This window comes from Ranitomeya imitator, chromosome 10, assembly GCF_032444005.1.
Source record: "Ranitomeya imitator isolate aRanImi1 chromosome 10, aRanImi1.pri, whole genome shotgun sequence".
In the NCBI taxonomy this organism is placed as follows: Eukaryota; Metazoa; Chordata; class Amphibia; order Anura; family Dendrobatidae; genus Ranitomeya; species Ranitomeya imitator.
Window position 1 is genome coordinate 4,174,394 of NC_091291.1, and position 21,103 is coordinate 4,195,496.

The following is a 21,103-nucleotide window of genomic DNA, read 5'->3' on the forward strand; positions in this document are numbered from 1 at the left end:
CACAGTCCCCCCCTCGCCACACACCATCCCATCGCCCCACACCATCCCCCCTTGCCCCGTACATACTCCGTCCCACACACTCCCCCTCACCGTCCCATCGCGACACACCCTCTTCGACCCACACACGTCCCCCCTCGCCCCGCACACTGTCCCACCTCGCCCCACACTCCCTCACTGTCCCCCTCGCCCTGTACATACTCCATCCCACACACATCATCCCCCCTTACCCTCACACACACTTCCCCCCGCCACACTCACCCCTTACACACGTCACCCCACACTTCCCCCCCCCCTTGCCCCACACTCCCCCTCGCCCCGCACACTCCCCCGACAAACACCCCGTGCCCCACACTGTCCAATCACCACACCGTCCCCTCGCCCCACACACTGCCCACTCACACACCATCTCCTTGCCCCGCACACTCCCCCTCACACCATGTCCCCCTCACAATCCCTTCTCACACACCGTCCACCCCTGCCCCACACACCATCCCCCTCGTCCCACACACACACTCAGTCACCCCTTGCCCAACACACCCCCCCTCACATACACACCGTCCCCCCCCTAGCTCCTCACACACTTGACTCACGTGAATAAGCTGCACGAGTCACGTGATACGCAGGTGTCCGTTACGGTCACGCCCATTAAAGTAAACGAGCGTTACGTCAGGCGTCCTGTGTCACCTCCATGTTTCTTCTCCCGCTGTCACCTAATGTCTCCGCACTGGGAGCCGCTAGTAATGTGACCGCCGTGGCAGAACTAATGGAGACCACACGCCGCTGGCCCCTCCCCCCATACTCTACTGCCCGTCACCCCACAGGCTTATGACACACACACACCCCTGCACATAACCTCCCACTATTTTGCCCCCGCCCCCCCACACATACGCTGCCACCCCCTACACAGACACTGCCCCTTCCCACCACACACACTGTTACCACACCGTTCCCCCTCACACCCCCCTTGCATATGCTGTCCCCCCTTGCCCCGCACACACACCATCCCCCCTCGGCCCGCACCCCTTACACACCGTCCCCCCTCTCCTGCACACACTCCCCTCCATCACACACTCCCCCCTCACCCCACACGTTCCCCCTCACCCACCGCCCCCTTGCCACTCACCCCTTACACACACACCGCCCCCCCCTCGCCACACCCCCTTTGAGCCACACACCGCCCCCTCACTCCCCCCGCACTCACCCCCTTGCCCCGTACACACTCCCCCCTCACACGATCCCCCCCTCGCCCCACACACACACCCCCTCTCGCCCAACACTCCCACCCTAACACTCTCCCCCGCCACACTCACCCCTCACACACACCGTCCCTTCGCCCTGCAAACTCTCCCCCCTCACACACTGTCCCCCCCTCACCCCACACAAACCCCTTTCACACACTCCCCCCCCCCTTGCCCGGCACACGCCATCTTCTCGCCCCGCACACTCCCCCCTCATTTACAACATCCCCCCCTCGCACCGTCCCGCCCTCACCCCACACACACACCCCCCACACACACCGTCCAACCCCCAGCCCCTCACACTCCCCCCTCGTCCCACACACCATCCCCCCTTGCCCAACACCCCCCCCTTGCCCCAAACAGTCCCCCCTCTTCGCCCCACACACCCCTCTCACACACCGTCCCCTCACAGACGGTCCCCCCCCCCCCTTGCCGCACACTCCCTCCTCACACACACATACACCGTCCCCCCTCACACACACTCTCCCCCGCTCCTCTGCCTCCTTTGGTTCATCTTCCCCTGAGAACTGAGGGATGTGGTGTTTTTAGTCTGTTGGGGGCGGCCGCTCCCCTCCGCGGATGTTATTCGGGGGTCTTCGCCTTCCGCCTCCTCAGGGGTCGGCGTTTGTGCTGTTATTTAGACTCATGAAGCAGTGACTGACGGCCGCAGGAGACAATCGGAACTTTATTGCGATCCGTCCCCTAATTCAGGGGCAGATACCAAGTGTGATAAAGACGCCCCCGAATCCAGGGCTGGCAGCTGCGCTGGGGGGAGCGGAGACCGGATGGTGGGGGAGGGGCGGACCATGCGGATTGTAGAAAAGAACGTAGCAATAATTTAATGAGCAGCTGGAAAGCGTCTCCCCCCAATGATCCGGCTGCAGACCCCCGCAGCATCCAGATGCAAAAGTCGCCGGCCACCGCTGCTCCCGACCACCTCCTCTCTGCAGTTAGAGGCTGCTACACTGCAAGCGCTGCAGCTGCACGGCGCCGGACAGGACGAGTGGGGGGTTATAGTTTAGGTTTGCGGTGTGGTTACCCACCCCCCTCACCACCTCCAGCCCCCCCTCACGACCACCGGCCCCCCTCACTGAGAAGCTTTCACCGCTACCAAAATAAACAAATTGTTTTTCCTCAATTTTATGCAACGAAAAACACGGCTCAGATTAGACACGAAAAATAAAAATTAAAAACAAAATTCTTCCTCCTTCGTTTCCCCAATCGCTTGTATAATGCACGGCAGGGTGGTCCGGGATTAACCCTACAACACCCAGGCCCTTCCGTACAGAGGCGATGGCCGAGCTGTGCCCCTTCTGCTCAGCCCCAGCAGCCCCTCAGCACTTGAGCCCCCTGCGCCCAACACCGGCCCCTCCATCCTCTCTAGGGACAATGGGCTCCGTAGTTTTAGAATCGGTCGTGAGTTGCTGAATATGGGGGGCTGCACCACGATTAGGAGGGTCCCTGGAGGATTTAGCACGATGCCCCGATGGCTCCCAGAATACCCCGGGCCCGTAGAGTGGTGTCCATCATAGATTGGGGCTTTGCGCGTGTTGCAGACCATTGCAGAGAGGGGGTCACATCAGGATGGAGCCGGGGGGCCGCGCGCGCTCATATTATTGGGCACATGGTGTAAAGAGGGGGCAGGAGGGGAACATCTCCGTGAAAAGTGGCGGCCAGATTATCTCTTGGCTCTTACGAAATACAAGGCGTTGGTTTTGGGGTAATATTTCATGTTCTGTTTTTTGTCCATGAGACCCCCAAAAATAATGAGTTCCCCTCGGCCTTGCACGACCGTGTGCAGACTGGTCTCGGGGGGTCCCACCACAGAGCTATTGCTGAACACCTTCCATTTTACTCGGCCCCGTTCGCGGGGCCCCTGAATGTCCAAGGCGTACATCTGCATGGGTTTGCAGTTCATGCTCTGATATAAGGGCTTCCCCACATTCAGCGACTGGGGCGGGTGATGTCCTAGACGACGGGCGATGGTAGGCAGGGAATGGCCGTCACTCTGGGCCGGGGCGGGCCGTGCTGAGGCGGCTTCCGAGCCGCTGCTGGGAGATCCTGGGGAGGTGAGGGTGGGAGGGCTGACGGGGTTAGCGGCCACCTGGGATGAGGATGTGACCAGGGCACGAACAGCTTCCAGACCCCGCCGAAGGGCCCCAGGCGACACCGCTCCAGACAGCGTGGACGTAATGTGCGGGGGCGTGTGCACGCCATTGGTCAGTTCAGGGGGGTTTCTACTTGCAGGGTCCAGATCTAAGTCCCCCCGTTTCCATGTGCAATCCTCCGCACCGAGACATAAATCCTTCTGCTCCGGCAGAGACCCCCGGCGTGGAGGAGGAATGGGGGCTGCCTTATGTTCACAGCTGTCAGCAGCAGAGGGAGAAGTCACCGGCAAGGGGCTGTCCATGGCTGCCGCCGGTGATATACTGCCCCCATTAAGGACAGGAGACAGACCATCGCTCCTGGCGGGGGAGAGGCTGCCCTCGCGGGAACTACCTCCGGTCTGCCGTGGGGGCCGGGGCCTGAGAGTTCCCCAGCGGCCATTCACACAAGGGGCTTCATCAGGCGCTCGCACCGGGGAGTGTGATCGGTATTCTCTGGTCTCCGGTGCCAGGGCAGGTGGAGTCGCACTGATCGGGGACGGACGGGAATTCAAGCTTGGACTGAGAGGAGCGCGGCCGCTGGGCGCCTGGCTGAACACCACCACACACTGGCCGACCTGTGAGGGATGGAGGAAACGTGGTCACCATTCTGGGCTCAGCGAGCGAGACGTCCTGCAGGCCTCAGGGGCACTTACCCTACAAGCCGGGTGGCACCACAGCTCCGGGGCTCCGTGCTCCTCATTTTCCACCTTCAGCTGCTGCCAGGTCCAGGGGCTCGTGTTCATGTGCAGGAGCCAGGCGTCCTTAAAGAGCTGAAACCAGAAACGTTCCTGCAGTCAGTGACACGGACACGGGGTGCTACACGGGCCGGGACACGGCCACTCACCGCATTGGGTCCTCCGCAGCCGCCCAGGATCAGGATCGTCTCGCTGTCAATCACTATCTGTACGAGGGACAGAATCAGGTTATGTTCCCGCGTGACCCAATGTGAGGGGAGGACATGACGCCGAGCGTACCTGGGACTGTCCTCCGCGGGGGTGCGGGCAGGGACCCGAGATGTTGGGCTTGGACCACGACCACTGCTCCATGTCGAGCACCCAGACATCACTACTCCTGGAAGGCAAGATCATTCTTATGCATCTACGGGTGACATCTTGGGCCACATTCACACTAGTGAAGAGCTCCGGTGAGGTCTAATGGACAAACGTCCGACCACTTTCCATCTGTGTCCTTCAGACTTCTCTATTGTGTCCAGTAAAGAAGGACTGATGGTAATGAGTGCGCACGTCTCCATCATGGGACCTGGTCGCGGGTGACGTGTACTGGACACCGGCTCCAGGAATGAAGAGAATGGCCCCGTGACGAGATTCCCAGCGCTCTGCTGCAGTGTGAACGTGGCCTTCCTGTCGCCTCTTTCACCTCCGATCCGTCCTCTGCGAAGAGCCGCTCTTCCCCGGTGAGTCGTCTCCCTGGAGAGCAGCGGACGGATCGCAGGGGAAAGAACTAAAAGATAAAAACCACGAGAAGCCGTCACATTATGGCCTCCGGTCACATAACAGAGCGCAACTGGGTGGCTAATGGGGCGAGACAATGTTTGATGGTACGAAGACCACCCATGCAGCCAGGGCCCATGAGGTCTAGGGGGCAAAAGGGCCGACAAATTGGGGTATCTAAATCCAACAGTATTAAGACAAAGCTAGCAGCGAAAAGGTCCTAAAAACACATGTAGAGGACACCATGGAGGAGGCCTCATGGGCATCGCCAACATCCGAGGCCCGGTGACGCGGCTGCTCTGGGCAGGTGTGTGGCGCCGGGGCAGTCACGGCGGCTCTGGGTCAGTCAGGTGGTGGCGCTGGGGCAGTCACAGTGGCTCTGGGTCAGTCAGGTGGTGGCGCTGGGCAGGTGCGTGGCCCTGGGAAGGTCACTGCGGCTCTAAATGCGATTGTTCGTGTGGCCGTGGTCTATACCAGAGGTCCCCAACTCCAGTCCTCAAGGCCCACCAACAGGTCATGTTTTCAGGATTTCCTTTGCATTGCACAGGTGATGCAATTATTACCTGGGCAAGACTAAGGAAATCCTGAAAACATGACATGTTGGTGGGCCTTGAGGACTGGAGTTGGGGACCCCTGGTCTATACTATGAAGACGCCGTCTGGTACAAACTATGTGTGTTTTATCCATTAAACCCTATCCACCTACTAGTCCATCCTGATTGTGCGGACCCCTGCGGACCCCACCAGGGAGGGATTTCTGTATGCGCCTCTCTTGTTTATGTGTCTCCCCCATGCTGTTGGCCACACCCCGACATTGGTATCGTAGGTGAACACAAAGTCATCTTACATTTGTCGAGAACCTAGAGATCCCCCGAAGACGATCATCTTGTCTCCAATCACACAGGACGAATGGCCGGCCATCGGTGGGGGGCCGTGGGTGGTCACAATGCAGTTCCACCTGGAAAGACGACATGCGGTTATTGCAGAAAAGCTGTGAAGAGATGGGGGCCATGATGGGGGGATCACATCTTACCAGTTCTTAGATGGGGAGTACGTATGGATTTCATCAAAGAAGCGTTCGGGCTGATGTAAGGGGTACGGGCTGGGCCGCGTCCAGCCCCCGAACAGAACCAGCAGCTCCTTGTACACGACCAGTGTGGCCCCGGCCTTGGGGGACGGATAGGAACCTGGGAACCAGAGAGGAGTCAGATCAGTGCGGCCAGCGACGCGAGGGTGAATGTGGCTGGGATTAACCCTTTCCTGCCATGTTTATTTTTTTTCCCTCCCTGCAGTCATGGGAACCCTGGGTTTGAATTTATGACAATTCTGGGGTTTTAATTTCGTTCCGGCGTCAGATGTTCTGTCGGAGGACCGGACTTTTGCTCAGAGATTATTTTTGGGGATTTGGAATAAGGGGAACAAACCTTCGTCCATGGGGGAAACCTGAACCTGAGATCATCTGATCACTCGTCCTATTGCCATACTTCAGTAAGTGGAAGAAATGTCCATCTGCTGCACAGGAGCCCCAGGATAGCGGGGGGATTCAGAGACCCCAGCAGCGATGGCAACCACTGCACGATCGAGTCATGGAAAAGAGGGGCGCTGGGCACCTTAATGAACCCTCCATTGTGTCTGCAGCACTTAAGTGACGCTGTCCATGATTGCTAGTGGCATTTAAGGGGTTACCAGCAGTGAACGGAGCCCGTACTGGTCACAGTCGGCCCCCGCTACACACCTGCACCAGACATCGTACGTCCTGTCAGAGACATCGGCGGGATGATTTCTGCACGTAGGTGCGGTATACGCTCCCATAATGTATAAATATAGGCGCCCCTCCCCAGCACCGTGTTACCATCGCCCAGACAGGAATCCAGGTCTGATGCCAGAGACTGGTGGGAAAAATTGCTGCCAAATTCCCGAGGGAATCCCGGGCAGAGAAGGGGAAGGGTCACATCTACAGACGCCCAGAAGACTGGGGAGACCACGGGGTCACGGCACAGCCGGGCGTGCGGGATCTGAGGGGACCATGCATTCAGCAGACCGAGCGATGACGACAGGCGCAGTGTTCACGGCGTGGACGCTCCAGGCAGATTTCACCAGTGACTGGGAGCCACCACTATGAAATCGCAGGGCTACAGGTCTGACACTTCACATGGCTGCGCTGCAATCAATGCCTGGTCCCATCACATTCTGGGCGATCGTCCCGTCAGGTCCCTACACGGCGAGTGCCGGCTGCGCTGTACTGCCTGCGAGTGACGCCAGCGCTCAGGGTGTGCGCGATCCGAACACGGTCGGCAGTAACATCCGCAGCCCGACCTGCACCGCGCGCCCACAGCCGGCAGAGAAGAGGCCGGACTCTCAGGAAATGGGGGGGCTCTTTTTCGCCAATTCACTGGACTTGAATTTTCCCCTGTTTTCAGTACAATATTTGATGAAATGAATGGCGACACCCGTCTGGCAACAAACACGCCCCAATACGGCCACATCGATGGGAAAACACAAACGTAAGTGGAGAAAAACAAAAATCTTCTGTTAGGAAAGGGTTAACGACGCCAGAATCACAGCACCGCGAGCAGCTGAGCGAAGGCAATTACATCTACACATCGTGTCCAAGGGAAATCCGGAGCCCACCCACGGCCGGAGCCCACCCGCGGCCGGAGCCCACCCACGGCACCTCACCTAGGCACAAGTTGCGACAGCGCCTGGGCAGCTTTCCAGAGACAATGAGCTGATGCCTGCGAACCTGCCGGCCGAGTGCTGCCAGCGGAGCAGGGTGGGACTGTGGCGCTGCCCCTCCCGTGGGATACTGCTCCGCAGCACATTCCCAGGGAGCAGCTCCCTGCTGTAGGGGAAGGGTTAATACTGAAATCTGCCATCCTGATCCCAGGGGTGTGCACGAGGCCATGTCTGTTCCTGCAATTAGGGTCACCCACAGATTACGCCCCCATTACAGAGGAGCGCGCGGGTGTCAGACCTCGGAGGATCGCCTCCTACCCTGCTGCTGATGGTCTCCAGCGTCTACATCCCCAGCTCCCATAGACGGACCCCCAGAAGCAGGGGGCACCCACCTGACGCCAGAGGACGGATCCACTCTTTGCTGTTCAGGTCCAGTCGCCACAAGTCATTGAAGGCGGCGTTACAGCTACTCTGCGTGCAGCCGCCGAACACGTACATGGACTGGTTGGGGTCGTAGTAACAAGAACCTGGGGGACAAAGCCTCATAAGTGTGACACCTGGACATTCATCCACAGCAAGAGCAGGAATACTCCCATCATCCAGCACGGAGGCCGAGCAGAGGACCCCGACCAATAGTCTCATCCTAACAACCAGCGATGACAGCAGTGGATGGCACATAGTGACGGGGGTCCGGAGACCCTCACTGCTGGCAGTGCGATACGGGCTGATCACTGGTCAGATTGCAGTGGTACAGAAGGGACCCTTTAAGAGCAGGAATGTTTAGTTCCCCCGCAGCCCGGTAGTGTTCCTGCTGTACTCACTGTGCGAGAAGCGTTGGGTTATCGGGGTCCCGGGGTACGGGTAGGTGCGGCTTTCCCACTGGATATTTCCATCATGAATGGCTTTAATGAATCCGTGATAACACTGGTGAGCGACTCCTGGAGGAAGAGGAAAAGGAAAAAAAATATATAAATATATATATATACACACACGCACAGAGTATATGCGGCGACAGGCACCAGTGTATCCCTCAGGACCGATGCAGACGGCCCCCCGTGCACAGAGAGGCACCAACCTGACACTGCCTGTAGTCACTGAGCACAATGCTGATCACAGGTATCAGTGTAATCAGTATAACGGCACCGACCTGACACGGTCTGTAGTCACTGAGCACAATCCTGATCACAGGTATCAGTGTAATCAGTATAACTGCACCGACCTGACACTGCCTGTAGTCACTGAGCACAATCCTGATCACAGGTATCAGTGTAATCAGTATAACTGCACCGACCTGACACTGTCTGTAGTCACTGAGCACAATCCTGATCACAGGTATCAGTGTAATCAGTATAACTGCACCGACCTGACACTGCCTGTAGTCACTGAGCACAATCCTGATCACAGGTATCAGTGTAATCAGTATAACTGCACCGACCTGACACTGCCTGTAGTCACTGAGCACAATCCTGATCACAGGTATCAGTGTAATCAGTATAACGGCACCGACCTGACACTGTCTGTAGTCACTGAGCACAATCCTGATCACATGTATCAGTGTAATCAGTATAACGGCACCGACCTGACACTGTCTGTAGTCACTGAGCACAATCCTGATCACATGTATCAGTGTAATCAGTATAACGGCACCGACCTGACACTGCCTGTAGTCACTGAGCACAATCCTGATCACATGTATCAGTGTAATCAGTATAACGGCACCGACCTGACACTGCCTGTAGTCACTGAGCACAATCCTGATCACAGGTATCAGTGTAATCAGTATAACGGCACCGACCTGACACTGTCTGTAGTCACTGAGCACAATCCTGATCACATGTATCAGTGTAATCAGTATAACGGCACCGACCTGACACTGTCTGTAGTCACTGAGCACATTCCTGATCACAGGTATCAGTGTAATCAGTATAACTGCACCGACCTGACACTGCCTGTAGTCACTGAGCACAATCCTGATCACAGGTATCAGTGTAATCAGTATAACGGCACCGACCTGACACTGTCTGTAGTCACTGAGCACAATCTGCCTAGACACAGACGGTGTCGGCACATCTCACCCACGCTGGCTCTGCTCCCCAGGATCTGCTACCTCCAGGATGTAAGACACCATTGTCCTTCCAGATAAGTAGTGGCTCTGTTTACCCTGATCCTCAATCTCACCTTCCTTTTCACAGCGCTAACAATTGCGGATCTCCCAGGGACACTTTACATTACACAGGGACCTTGTAACCTGACATGCTCATAGGCTTAAACAGGAACTACACTCATCCTTTCTAGTTATATGTAGGCATTCGGCGACACCTTATTACTGGTGTCTTACCCTCTGCTTTCCTCTACAGCCATACGCAATTACCATTCCCAAGCCGGGACTACGCTCACAATACCTTGGCAGGTATAACTGTTAGACCACGTCATTTCTACCATGTCTGTAGTAACCTATATTCCAAAATCAAACATAGGAGATAAACCTCTTGCCCCAGGGTCCACTAATTATGTGTATTCACACCGCATAGTACCATATTGCTCCTATATAGCCTCTGTTTTTTGTCGTACCTTACATTATATTGTTCCTTTCAGGTACCTCCGACTGGGTCCCCCATCTTAATTTTCCTAACCATCCAACATATTAAGCTATTTACCACAAGTATATCCTCTGGGTATGTTCATTGTTCTTATCCGTCGGCATGCTTTATACTTTACCTTTGCCCATCCTGACTTGTAAGGACCGCAGGGTTGATACACCCTCCTCTTGCTCCATTGGCGAAAATTCGGTCTATGTCTTTATGTTGTTGATCGGACCTTCTCAGCAAAACTCCGATGACATGCATTCGTAAAAATGTATATATGCTCTTGTGTCTTGTACATATCTATATTTGTATATTTCCTGATTGTTTCCTTTTTTTCTTGATTTACCGCAGCGATATTGTGAACAAGGCCACGAGTTGGCCGAAACGTTATTTTGCCTATCGCTTCAGCATGAATTTTCACTTGTGAATAAAACTTTACACTTATTCAAGCAACTTCAATATACGAGTGCAGTGATTACTTCATTATATGGTTTATGGGACTTTTATGACCCGTTCACTAGCACCGTGACTCACAACTGTCGAGTGCTAGCTTTCGTTATCTACTGTAGTCACTGAGCACAATCCTGACCACAGGTATCAGTGTAATCATCGGTATAACGGCACCGACCTGACACTGCCTGTAGTCACTGAGCACAATCCTGATCACAGGTATCAGTGTAATCATCGGTATAACGGCACCAACCTGACACTGTCTGTAGTCACTGAGCACAATCCTGATCACAGGTATCAGTGTAATCATCAGTATAACGGCACCGACCTGACACTGCCTGTAGTCACTGAGCACAATCCTGATCACAGGTATCAGTATAACGGCACCGACCTGACACTGCCTGTAGTCACTGAGCACAATCCTGATCACAGGTATCAGTGTAATCATCGGTATAACGGCACCGACCTGACACTGTCTGTAGTCACTGAGCACAATCCTGACCACAGGTATCAGTGTAATCATCGGTATAACGGCACTGACCTGACACTGCCTGTAGTCACTGAGCACAATCCTGATCACAGGTATCAGTGTAATCATCAGTATAACGGCACCGACCTGACACTGCCTGTAGTCACTGAGCACAATCCTGATCACAGGTATCAGTGTAATCATCGGTATAACGGCACCGACCTGACACTGCCTGTAGTCACTGAGCACAATCCTGATCACAGGTATCAGTGTAATCATCAGTATAACGGCACCGACCTGACACTGCCTGTAGTCACTGAGCACAATCCTGATCACAGGTATCAGTGTAATCAGTATAACGGCACCGACTTGACACTGCCTGTAGTCACTGAGCACAATCCTGATCACAGGTATCAGTGTAATCAGTATAACGGCACCGACTTGACACTGCCTGTAGTCACTGAGCACAATCCTGACCACAGGTATCAGTGTAATCATCAGTATAACGGCACCGACCTGACACTGCCTGTAGTCACTGAGCACAATCCTGATCACAGGTATCAGTGTAATCATCGGTATAACGGCACCGACCTGACACTGCCTGTAGTCACTGAGCACAATCCTGATCACAGGTATCAGTGTAATCATCGGTATAACGGCACCGACCTGACACTGTCTGTAGTCACTGAGCACAATCCTGACCACAGGTATCAGTGTAATCATCGGTATAACGGCACTGACCTGACACTGCCTGTAGTCACTGAGCACAATCCTGATCACAGGTATCAGTGTAATCATCAGTATAACGGCACCGACCTGACACTGCCTGTAGTCACTGAGCACAATCCTGATCACAGGTATCAGTGTAATCATCGGTATAACGGCACCGACCTGACACTGCCTGTAGTCACTGAGCACAATCCTGATCACAGGTATCAGTGTAATCATCAGTATAACGGCACCGACCTGACACTGCCTGTAGTCACTGAGCACAATCCTGATCACAGGTATCAGTGTAATCAGTATAACGGCACCGACTTGACACTGCCTGTAGTCACTGAGCACAATCCTGATCACAGGTATCAGTGTAATCAGTATAACGGCACCGACTTGACACTGCCTGTAGTCACTGAGCACAATCCTGACCACAGGTATCAGTGTAATCATCAGTATAACGGCACCGACCTGACACTGCCTGTAGTCACTGAGCACAATCCTGATCACAGGTATCAGTGTAATCATCGGTATAACGGCACCGACCTGACACTGTCTGTAGTCACTGAGCACAATCCTGATCACAGGTATCAGTGTAATCAGTATAACGGCACCGACCTGACACTGTCTGTAGTCACTGAGCACAATCCTGATCACAGGTATCAGTGTAATCAGTATAACGGCACCGACTTGACACTGCCTGTAGTCACTGAGCACAATCCTGATCACAGGTATCAGTGTAATCAGTATAACGGCACCGACTTGACACTACCTGTAGTCACTGAGCACAATCCTGACCACAGGTATCAGTGTAATCATCAGTATAACGGCACCGACCTGACACTGCCTGTAGTCACTGAGCACAATCCTGATCACAGGTATCAGTGTAATCATCGGTATAACGGCACCGACCTGACACTGTCTGTAGTCACTGAGCACAATCCTGATCACAGGTATCAGTGTAATCAGTATAACGGCACCGACCTGACACTGTCTGTAGTCACTGAGCACAATCCTGATCACAGGTATCAGTGTAATCAGTATAACGGCACCGACTTGACACTGCCTGTAGTCACTGAGCACAATCCTGACCACAGGTATCAGTGTAATCATCAGTATAACGGCACCGACCTGACACTGCCTGTAGTCACTGAGCACAATCCTGATCACAGGTATCAGTGTAATCATCGGTATAACGGCACCGACCTGACACTGTCTGTAGTCACTGAGCACAATCCTGACCACAGGTATCAGTGTAATCATCAGTATAACGGCACCGACCTGACACTGCCTGTAGTCACTGAGCACAATCCTGATCACAGGTATCAGTGTAATCATCGGTATAACGGCACCGACCTGACACTGCCTGTAGTCACTGAGCACAATCCTGATCACAGGTATCAGTGTAATCATCAGTATAACAGCACTGACCTGACACTGCCTGTAGTCACTGAGCACAATCCTGACCACAGGTATCAGTGTAATCATCGGTATAACTGCACCGACCTGACACGGTCTGTAGTCACTGAGCACAATCCTGATCACAGGTATCAGTGTAATCATCAGTATAACGGCACCGACCTGACACTGCCTGTAGTCACTGAGCACAATCCTGATCACAGGTATCAGTGTAATCATCGGTATAACGGCACCGACCTGACACTGCCTGTAGTCACTGAGCACAATCCTGATCACAGGTATCAGTGTAATCAGTATAACGGCACCGACCTGACACTGTCTGTAGTCACTGAGCACAATCCTGACCACAGGTATCAGTATAATCATCGGTATAACGGCACTGACCTGACACTGTCTGTAGTCACTGAGCACAATCCTGATCACAGGTATCAGTGTAATCATCAGTATAACGGCACTGACCTGACACTGCCTGTAGTCACTGAGCACAATCCTGACCACAGGTATCAGTGTAATCATCGGTATAACGGCACCGACCTGACACTGTCTGTAGTCACTGAGCACAATCCTGATCACAGGTATCAGTGTAATCATCAGTATAACGGCACCGACCTGACACTGTCTGTAGTCACTGAGCACAATCCTGATCACAGGTATCAGTGTAATCAGTATAACGGCACCGACCTGACACTGTCTGTAGTCACTGAGCACAATCCTGATCACAGGTATCAGTGTAATCAGTATAACGGCACCGACCTGACACTGTCTGTAGTCACTGAGCACAATCCTGATCACAGGTATCAGTGTAATCAGTACAACGGCACCGACCTGACACTGCCTGTAGTCACTGAGCATAATCCTGATCACAGGTATCAGTGTAATCAGTATAACGGCACCGACCTGACACTGTCTGTAGTCACTGAGCACAATCCTGACCACAGGTATCAGTGTAATCAGTACAACGGCACCGACCTGACACTGCCTGTAGTCACTGAGCACAATCCTGATCACAGGTATCAGTGTAATCAGTACAACGGCACCGACCTGACACTGCCTGTAGTCACTGAGCACAATCCTGATCACAGGTATCAGTGTAATCAGTATAACGGCACCGACCTGACACTGTCTGTAGTCACTGAGCACAATCCTGACCACAGGTATCAGTGTAATCATCGGTATAACGGCACTGACCTGACACTGCCTGTAGTCACTGAGCACAATCCTGATCACAGGTATCAGACGTTGAGTCTGGATGACGAGCAGAAAAGATCTTCTCAATTACTATCAATGGTAATGAGCGGGCAGACACCGGACCTGGAAACCAACCGTCTGCGAGGAGCAATCAGGGAGACGCCGCCACGACAGAGACATTTCAGGAAGTTCGGGGTGTGTAAACTTTTGCATCATATCCTTCTATTGTGCTAGATCATCCAGTGGAGAAAATGGAAGGAATTTTACAAAGTGTCTGGATCAAGCAAAGCTGCCTCTGTCCTGCGCCCGTGCAGAGCTGCGTCTCCATAATGACAGACCACACAAGCCCAGTATGGACCCCTCCCGGCGGTCCGTCCACACACGGCAGGCACCGACCGGACCCCATTATCACTAGCACAGAGGACATGGCGGCTGCAGGGCTGCACCTTACCCTTGATGAGCCGGTACCACTGCTTACACACCAGGGCGGCTGTCTTGTGCTCCTGGTACGGAGACAGGAAGGACAGGATGTATTCCAGGACCTCCTCCGGCAGCTCGCACATGGACCGCTTGTGCTTGGTCCCCCCAGACGTGGCCTGCGACTCCTCGTCCTGCTCCATGGTCCCGTCTACTGCGTCCTCTCCATCTATGGCCATGAACGCGTCATCTTCACTCTCAGAGGAGCCGGCCATGGCACGTCCTGCAAGAGAGCGGACGTCAGAGGGTTAATGGGAGAGTGACAGGGGGCAAGAAAAAGGTAAAGCTACAGCTCAGACCAGTGCAGGGGTCTCCGGACCCGTCCGCCTGAGCAGACCAGGGGCCGACCGCAGGTTGGGGGATCCGGAAGGCTCCATGCCAGACACAGAGCAGCCCCACACAAAGCCTCATGTGAGGGGACGTCCGACCACCACAGGACAGATGAGAAACAGGCGAGTGGGGGGACAAGAATGGACGGCCTGAAGCCCCCTGTGGATGGAGCAGTGGAGACCACCACACCTACAGTGTATGGAGAGAGGTCACACAGGGGACATGGGGGGCCAGCAAGTCACTCGGCTCATCTGTGCCAAAGCTGTGATACACGTTTGTGGGACAACCCCTTTAATGGAAGCCATGGCTAACAGCCGCACACCAGAGCCAATATCCCATGATGCTCTGCAAGACACAGACGTCATCTCTACAGGCCGCAGAGAGGGTCACAGGACAGGGGCCGCGTGTGACGTAAAGAGGCTCAGTACCACAGCCACAGGCCCGTTGTGCTGCGGACGATCGCCCTGGTTGGGTGAAGCCACTGCACAGCTGCAGACAATCAGCGGCGTGTGAAAGGAGGCCGAGCCGCTGGTCAGGACGATAATTAACCCTGATGCTAATGAGAGCCGCAACATTCACAGCAAACAGAAGCTCGAAAGAGGGGCACAAAGAAAGCCCCCGAGAGTCCCGACAATGACACCTCAATATCCCTGCAACACCGAATCAGGGGATCTAATACAACGAGAAGCCCCTCAGACGGGGGTCCGCGCCCCATACACCGCACTGGACAAGGAAAACCTGCGGCAAAATGAGAAGAAGATTCTCAAACAAAGTAACACTGATCAGTCCCAAAACACAGGGTGAACGAAGAAAAGAAAAATGTACATTCCATCAATAGCCGGCGACCGCCCGTCGGCCCCTTCCTCGGTAGCCGGGACCGCCCGTCGGCCCCTTCCTCGGTAGCCGGCGGCCGCCCGTCGGCCCCTTCCTCGGTAGCCGGCGGCCGCCCGTCGGCTCCTTCCTCGGTAGCCGGCGGCCGCCCGTCGGCCCCTTCCTCGGTAGCCGGCGGCCGCCCGTCGGCCCCTTCCTCGGTAGCCGGCGGCCGCCCGTCGGCCCCTTCCTCGGTAGCCGGCGGCCGCCCGTCGGCCCCTTCCTCGGTAGCCGGCGGCCGCCCGTCGGCCCCTTCCTCGGTAGCCGGCGGCCGCCCGTCGGCCCCTTCCTCGGTAGCCGGCGGCCGCCCGTCGGCCCCTTCCTCGGTAGCCGGCGGCCGCCCGTCGGCCCCTTCCTCGGTAGCCGGCGGCCGCCCGTCGGCCCCTTCCTCGGTAGCCGGAGACCGCCCGGCGGCCCCATCCTCGGCAGCCGGGAACCGCCCGTCGGCTCCATCCTCGGTAGCCGGTGACCGCCCGTCGGCTCCATCCTCGGTAGCCGGGGACCGCCCGTCGTCTCCATCCTCGGTAGCCGGGGACCGCCCGTCGGCCCCTTCCTCGGTAGCTGGGGACCGCCCGTCGGCTCCATCCTCGGTAGCCGGGGACCGCCCGTCGGCCCCTTCCTCGGTAGCTGGGGACCGCCCGTCGGCTCCATCCTCGGTAGCCGGCGAACTCAGGGATCTAAGACGTTTTCTCTCCGTCATTGTTCACATTTGTGTAGATCTGAGCTGTGAGATCATCCGTCCACATCACAGGCGCCTCCTACTGACGCCATTGTGGATGCTCAGATACCGCGACGAGATCCTGGGGCCACTCATTCACCATCATCACCTCATGTTACAGCAACGGGATGCACGGTCCCTGCACCCCCCATTGCAGAGAAATGATGCATGGCCCACCATGGTGACCCGGCCCGCTCCCCCCATACACACTGAGGGGCACCAGGCCCACTCCCCCCATTACCACACACTGAGGGGCACCAGGCCCACTCCCCCCATTACCACACACTGAGGGGCACCAGGCCCACTCCCCCCATTACCACACACTGAGGGGCACCAGGCCCACTCCCCCCATTACCACACACTGAGGGGCACCAGGCCCACTCCCCCCATTACCACACACTGAGGGGCACCAGGCCCACTCCCCCCATTACCACACACTGAGGGGCACCAGGCCCACTCCCCCCATTACCACACACTGAGGGGCACCGGGCCCACTCCCCCAGGCCCACTCCCCCTTACCACACAATGAGGGGCATCGGGCCCACTCCCCCCCTTACCACACACTGAGGGGCACCGGGCCCACTCCCCCAGGCCCACTCCCCCTTACCACACAATGAGGGGCACCGGGCCCACTCCCCCCCTTACCACACACTGAGGGGCACCAGGCCCACTCTCCCCTTACCACACACTGAGGGGCACCAGGCCCACTCCCCCTTACCACACACTGAGGGGGGCACCAGGCCCACTCCCCCTTACCACACACTGAGGGGGGCACCAGGCCCACTCCCCCCTTACCACACACTGAGGGGCACCAGGCCCACTCCCCCCATTACCACACACTGAGGGGCACCAGGCCCACTCCCCCCATTACCACACACTGAGGGGCACCAGGCCCACTCCCCCCATTACCACACACTGAGGGGCACCAGGCCCACTCCCCCTTACCACACACTGAGGGGGGCACCAGGCCCACTCCCCCCATTACCACACACTGAGGGGCACCAGGCCCACTCCCCCCTTACCACACACTGAGGGGCACCAGGCCCACTCCCCCCTTACCACACACTGAGGGGCACCAGGCCCACTCCCCCCTTACCACACACTGAGGGGCACCAGGCCCACTCCCCCCCTTACCACACACTGAGGGGCACCGGGCCCACTCCCCCCCCCTTTACCACACACTGAGGGGCACCAGGCCCACTCCCCCCTTACCACACACTGAGGGGCACCAGGCCCACTCCCCCCCTTACCACATACTGAGGGGCACCGGGCCCAATTCCCCCCCCCCCTTACCACACACTGAGGGGCACCAGGCCCACACCCCCCTTACCACACACTGAGGGGCACCAGGCCCACACCCCCCCCTTACCACACTGAGGGGCACCAGGCCCACACCCCCCCCCTTACCACACACTGAGGGGCACCGGGCCCACTCCCCCCTTACCACACACTGAGGGGCACCAGGCCCACTCCCCCTTACCACACAATGAGGGGCACCGGGCCCACTCCCCCAGGCCCACTCCCCCTTACCACACAATGAGGGGCACCGGGCCCACTCCCCCCCTTACCACACACTGAGGGGCACCAGGCCCACTCCCCCCCTTACCACACACTGAGGGGCACCGGGCCCACTCCCCCCTTACCACACACTGAGGGGCACCGGGCCCACTCCCCCCCTTACCACACACTGAGGGGCACCAGGCCCACTCCCCCCTTACCACACACTGAGGGGCACCAGGCCCACTCCCCCCTTACCACACACTGAGGGGCACCAGGCCCACTCCCCCCCTTACCACACACTGAGGGGCACCGGGCCCACTCCCCCCCCCTTTACCACACACTGAGGGGCACCAGGCCCACTCCCCCCTTACCACACACTGAGGGGCACCAGGCCCACTCCCCCCCTTACCACATACTGAGGGGCACCGGGCCCAATTCCCCCCCCCCCCCTTACCACACACTGAGGGGCACCAGGCCCACACCCCCCTTACCACACACTGAGGGGCACCAGGCCCACACCCCCCCCTTACCACACTGAGGGGCACCAGGCCCACACCCCCCCCCTTACCACACACTGAGGGGCACCGGGCCCACTCCCCCCTTACCACACACTGAGGGGCACCAGGCCCACTCCCCCTTACCACACAATGAGGGGCACCGGGCCCACTCCCCCAGGCCCACTCCCCCTTACCACACAATGAGGGGCACCGGGCCCACTCCCCCCCTTACCACACACTGAGGGGCACCGGGCCCACTCCCCCCCTTACCACACACTGAGGGGCACCGGGCCCACTCCCCCCTTACCACACACTGAGGGGCACCGGGCCCACTCCCCCCCTTACCACACACTGAGGGGCACCGGGCCCACTCCCCCCCTTACCACACACTGAGGGGCACCGGGCCCACTCCCCCCTTACCACACAATGAGGGGCACCGGGCCCACTCCCCCTTACCACACAATGAGGGGCACCGGGCCCACTCCCCCTTACCACACAATGAGGGGCACCGGGCCCACTCCCCCCCTTACCACACACTGAGGGGCACCGGGCCCACTCCCCCCCTTACCACACACTGAGGGGCACCGGGCCCACTCCCCCCCCCTTACTACACACTGAGGGGCACCGGGCCCACTCCCCCCCTTACCACACACTGAGGGGCACCGGGCCCACTCCCCCCCTTACTACACACTGAGGGGCACCGGGCCCACTCCCCCCCCTTACCACACACTGAGGGGCACCGGGCCCACTCCCCCCCCTTACCACACACTGAGGGGCACCGGGCCCACTCCCCCCCCTTACCACACACTGAGGGGCACCGGGCCCACTCCCCCCATTACCACACACTGAGGGGCACCAGGCCCACTCCCCCCATTACCACACACTGAGGGGCACCGGGCCCACTCCCCCCCCTTACCACACACTGAGGGGCACCGGGCCCACTCCCCCCCCTTACCACACACTGAGGGGCACCGGGCCCACTCCCCCCCCTTACCACACACTGAGGGGCACCAGGCCCACTCCCCCCATTACCACACACTGAGGGGCACCGGGCCCACTCCCCCCCCTTACCACACACTGAGGGGCACCGGGCCCACTCCCCCCCCTTACCACACACTGAGGGGCACCGGGCCCACTCCCCCCCTTACCACACACTGAGGGGCACCGGGCCCACTCCCCCCCCTTACCACACACTGAGGGGCACCGTTATGGCAACATTAAGTCATGGAACAATCAACCACAGGCTGAAACCAGAGACAACAGCGAGTGCAGCAAAGACATCTGACAACTGCCGGCCTGCAGCACGGAGGAGACCGTCAGCACGGAGGCGGCGCAGAGGATGACACGTCCATAACAACACTCAGCTCTCACCCGGTGAGACCGCTCTCTCCCACAGCGCGGCCGGTTCTCCCCGGTCACGGAGCCGCCATCTTCACAAGCAGCGACAGAAGAGGAAGGGCCCGAGCCGACGGGGGCGCGCACGTATACGACGATGATCACACGCACGTACTACACGCACGACACAAGCCACACGCCATGATGAGAAGGTCATTCTCCTAAAGCGCAGGCGCAGTGCAACCGTCGTGACCCGAGACGCCATATTGGGAAGGGAAGAAACAAAAACAGGAAGAGAAACACAACTGATCACATCATGCACTGACATATCCACAGTGCCCCCATAATAACAGCCTCAGAGCCCCCAACATATCCACAGTGCCCCATAATAACAGCCTCAGAGCCCCCAACATATCCACAGTGCCCCCATAATAACAGCCTCAGTGCCCCCAACATATCCACAGTGCCCCAACATATCCACAGTGCCCCCATAATAACAGCCTCAGAGCCCCCAACATATCCACAGTGCCCCATAATAACAGCCTCAGAGCCCCCAACATATCCACAGTGCCCCATAATAACAGCCTCAGTGCCCCCAACATATCCACAGTGCCCCATAATAACAGCCTCAGAGCCCCCAACATATCCACAGTGCCCCATAATAACAGCCTCAGAGCCCCCAACATATCCACAGTGCCCCATAATAACAGCCTCAGTGCCCCAACATATCCACAGTGCCCCCATAATAACAGCCTCAGTGCCCCCAACATATCCACAGTGCCCCCATAATAACAGCCTCAGTGCCCCCAACATATCCACAGTGCCCCATAATAACAGCCTCAGTGCCCCCAACATATCCACAGTGCCCCCATAATAACAGCCTCAGTGCCCCCAACATATCCACAGTGCCCCATAATAACAGCCTCAGTGCCCCCAACATATCCACAGTGCCCCATAATAACAGCCTCAGTGCCCCAACATATCCACAGTGCCCCCATAATAACAGCCTCAGTGCCCCCAACATATCCACAGTGCCCCAT

The 21,103-nt window shown here is 57.2% G+C and overlaps 3 protein-coding genes across 5 annotated transcripts; all 3 read right to left on the bottom strand.

The window, feature by feature from the left end:
* Positions 1–1,905: 1,905 nt before the first annotated feature.
* On the bottom strand, positions 1,906–20,233 carry FBXO42 (F-box protein 42). Of its 2 annotated transcripts, none has more exons than XM_069742054.1 (10): positions 20,100–20,233; positions 14,788–15,036; positions 8,333–8,449; positions 7,904–8,038; positions 5,869–6,022; positions 5,683–5,793; positions 4,360–4,456; positions 4,230–4,286; positions 4,039–4,155; positions 1,906–3,960 (listed from the first exon to the last, which is right to left on the bottom strand). In XM_069742054.1, exons 2-10 carry the CDS (start codon positions 15,026–15,028, stop codon positions 2,917–2,919), a joined length of 2,073 nt encoding a protein of 690 aa, XP_069598155.1. In that variant the 5' UTR covers positions 15,029–15,036; positions 20,100–20,233; the 3' UTR covers positions 1,906–2,916. The 2 variants fall into 2 exon arrangements, with proteins under 2 accessions (XP_069598155.1, XP_069598156.1); XM_069742055.1 differs by having other exon boundaries at positions 14,819–15,036; positions 20,100–20,190.
* LOC138651671 (uncharacterized) lies at positions 9,375–12,376 on the bottom strand. Of its 2 annotated transcripts, none has more exons than XM_069742059.1 (2): positions 11,238–12,376; positions 9,375–11,162 (listed from the first exon to the last, which is right to left on the bottom strand). In XM_069742059.1, exons 1-2 carry the CDS (start codon positions 12,255–12,257, stop codon positions 10,653–10,655), a joined length of 1,530 nt encoding a protein of 509 aa, XP_069598160.1. In that variant the 5' UTR covers positions 12,258–12,376; the 3' UTR covers positions 9,375–10,652. The 2 variants fall into 2 exon arrangements, with proteins under 2 accessions (XP_069598160.1, XP_069598161.1); XM_069742060.1 differs by having other exon boundaries at positions 9,375–10,874; positions 11,088–12,376.
* On the bottom strand, positions 15,907–16,713 carry LOC138651578 (circumsporozoite protein-like). Its single transcript, XM_069741875.1, has one exon. The coding sequence runs from the start codon at positions 16,711–16,713 to the stop codon at positions 15,907–15,909; it is 807 nt and encodes a 268-aa protein (XP_069597976.1).
* Positions 20,234–21,103: the final 870 nt, after the last annotated feature.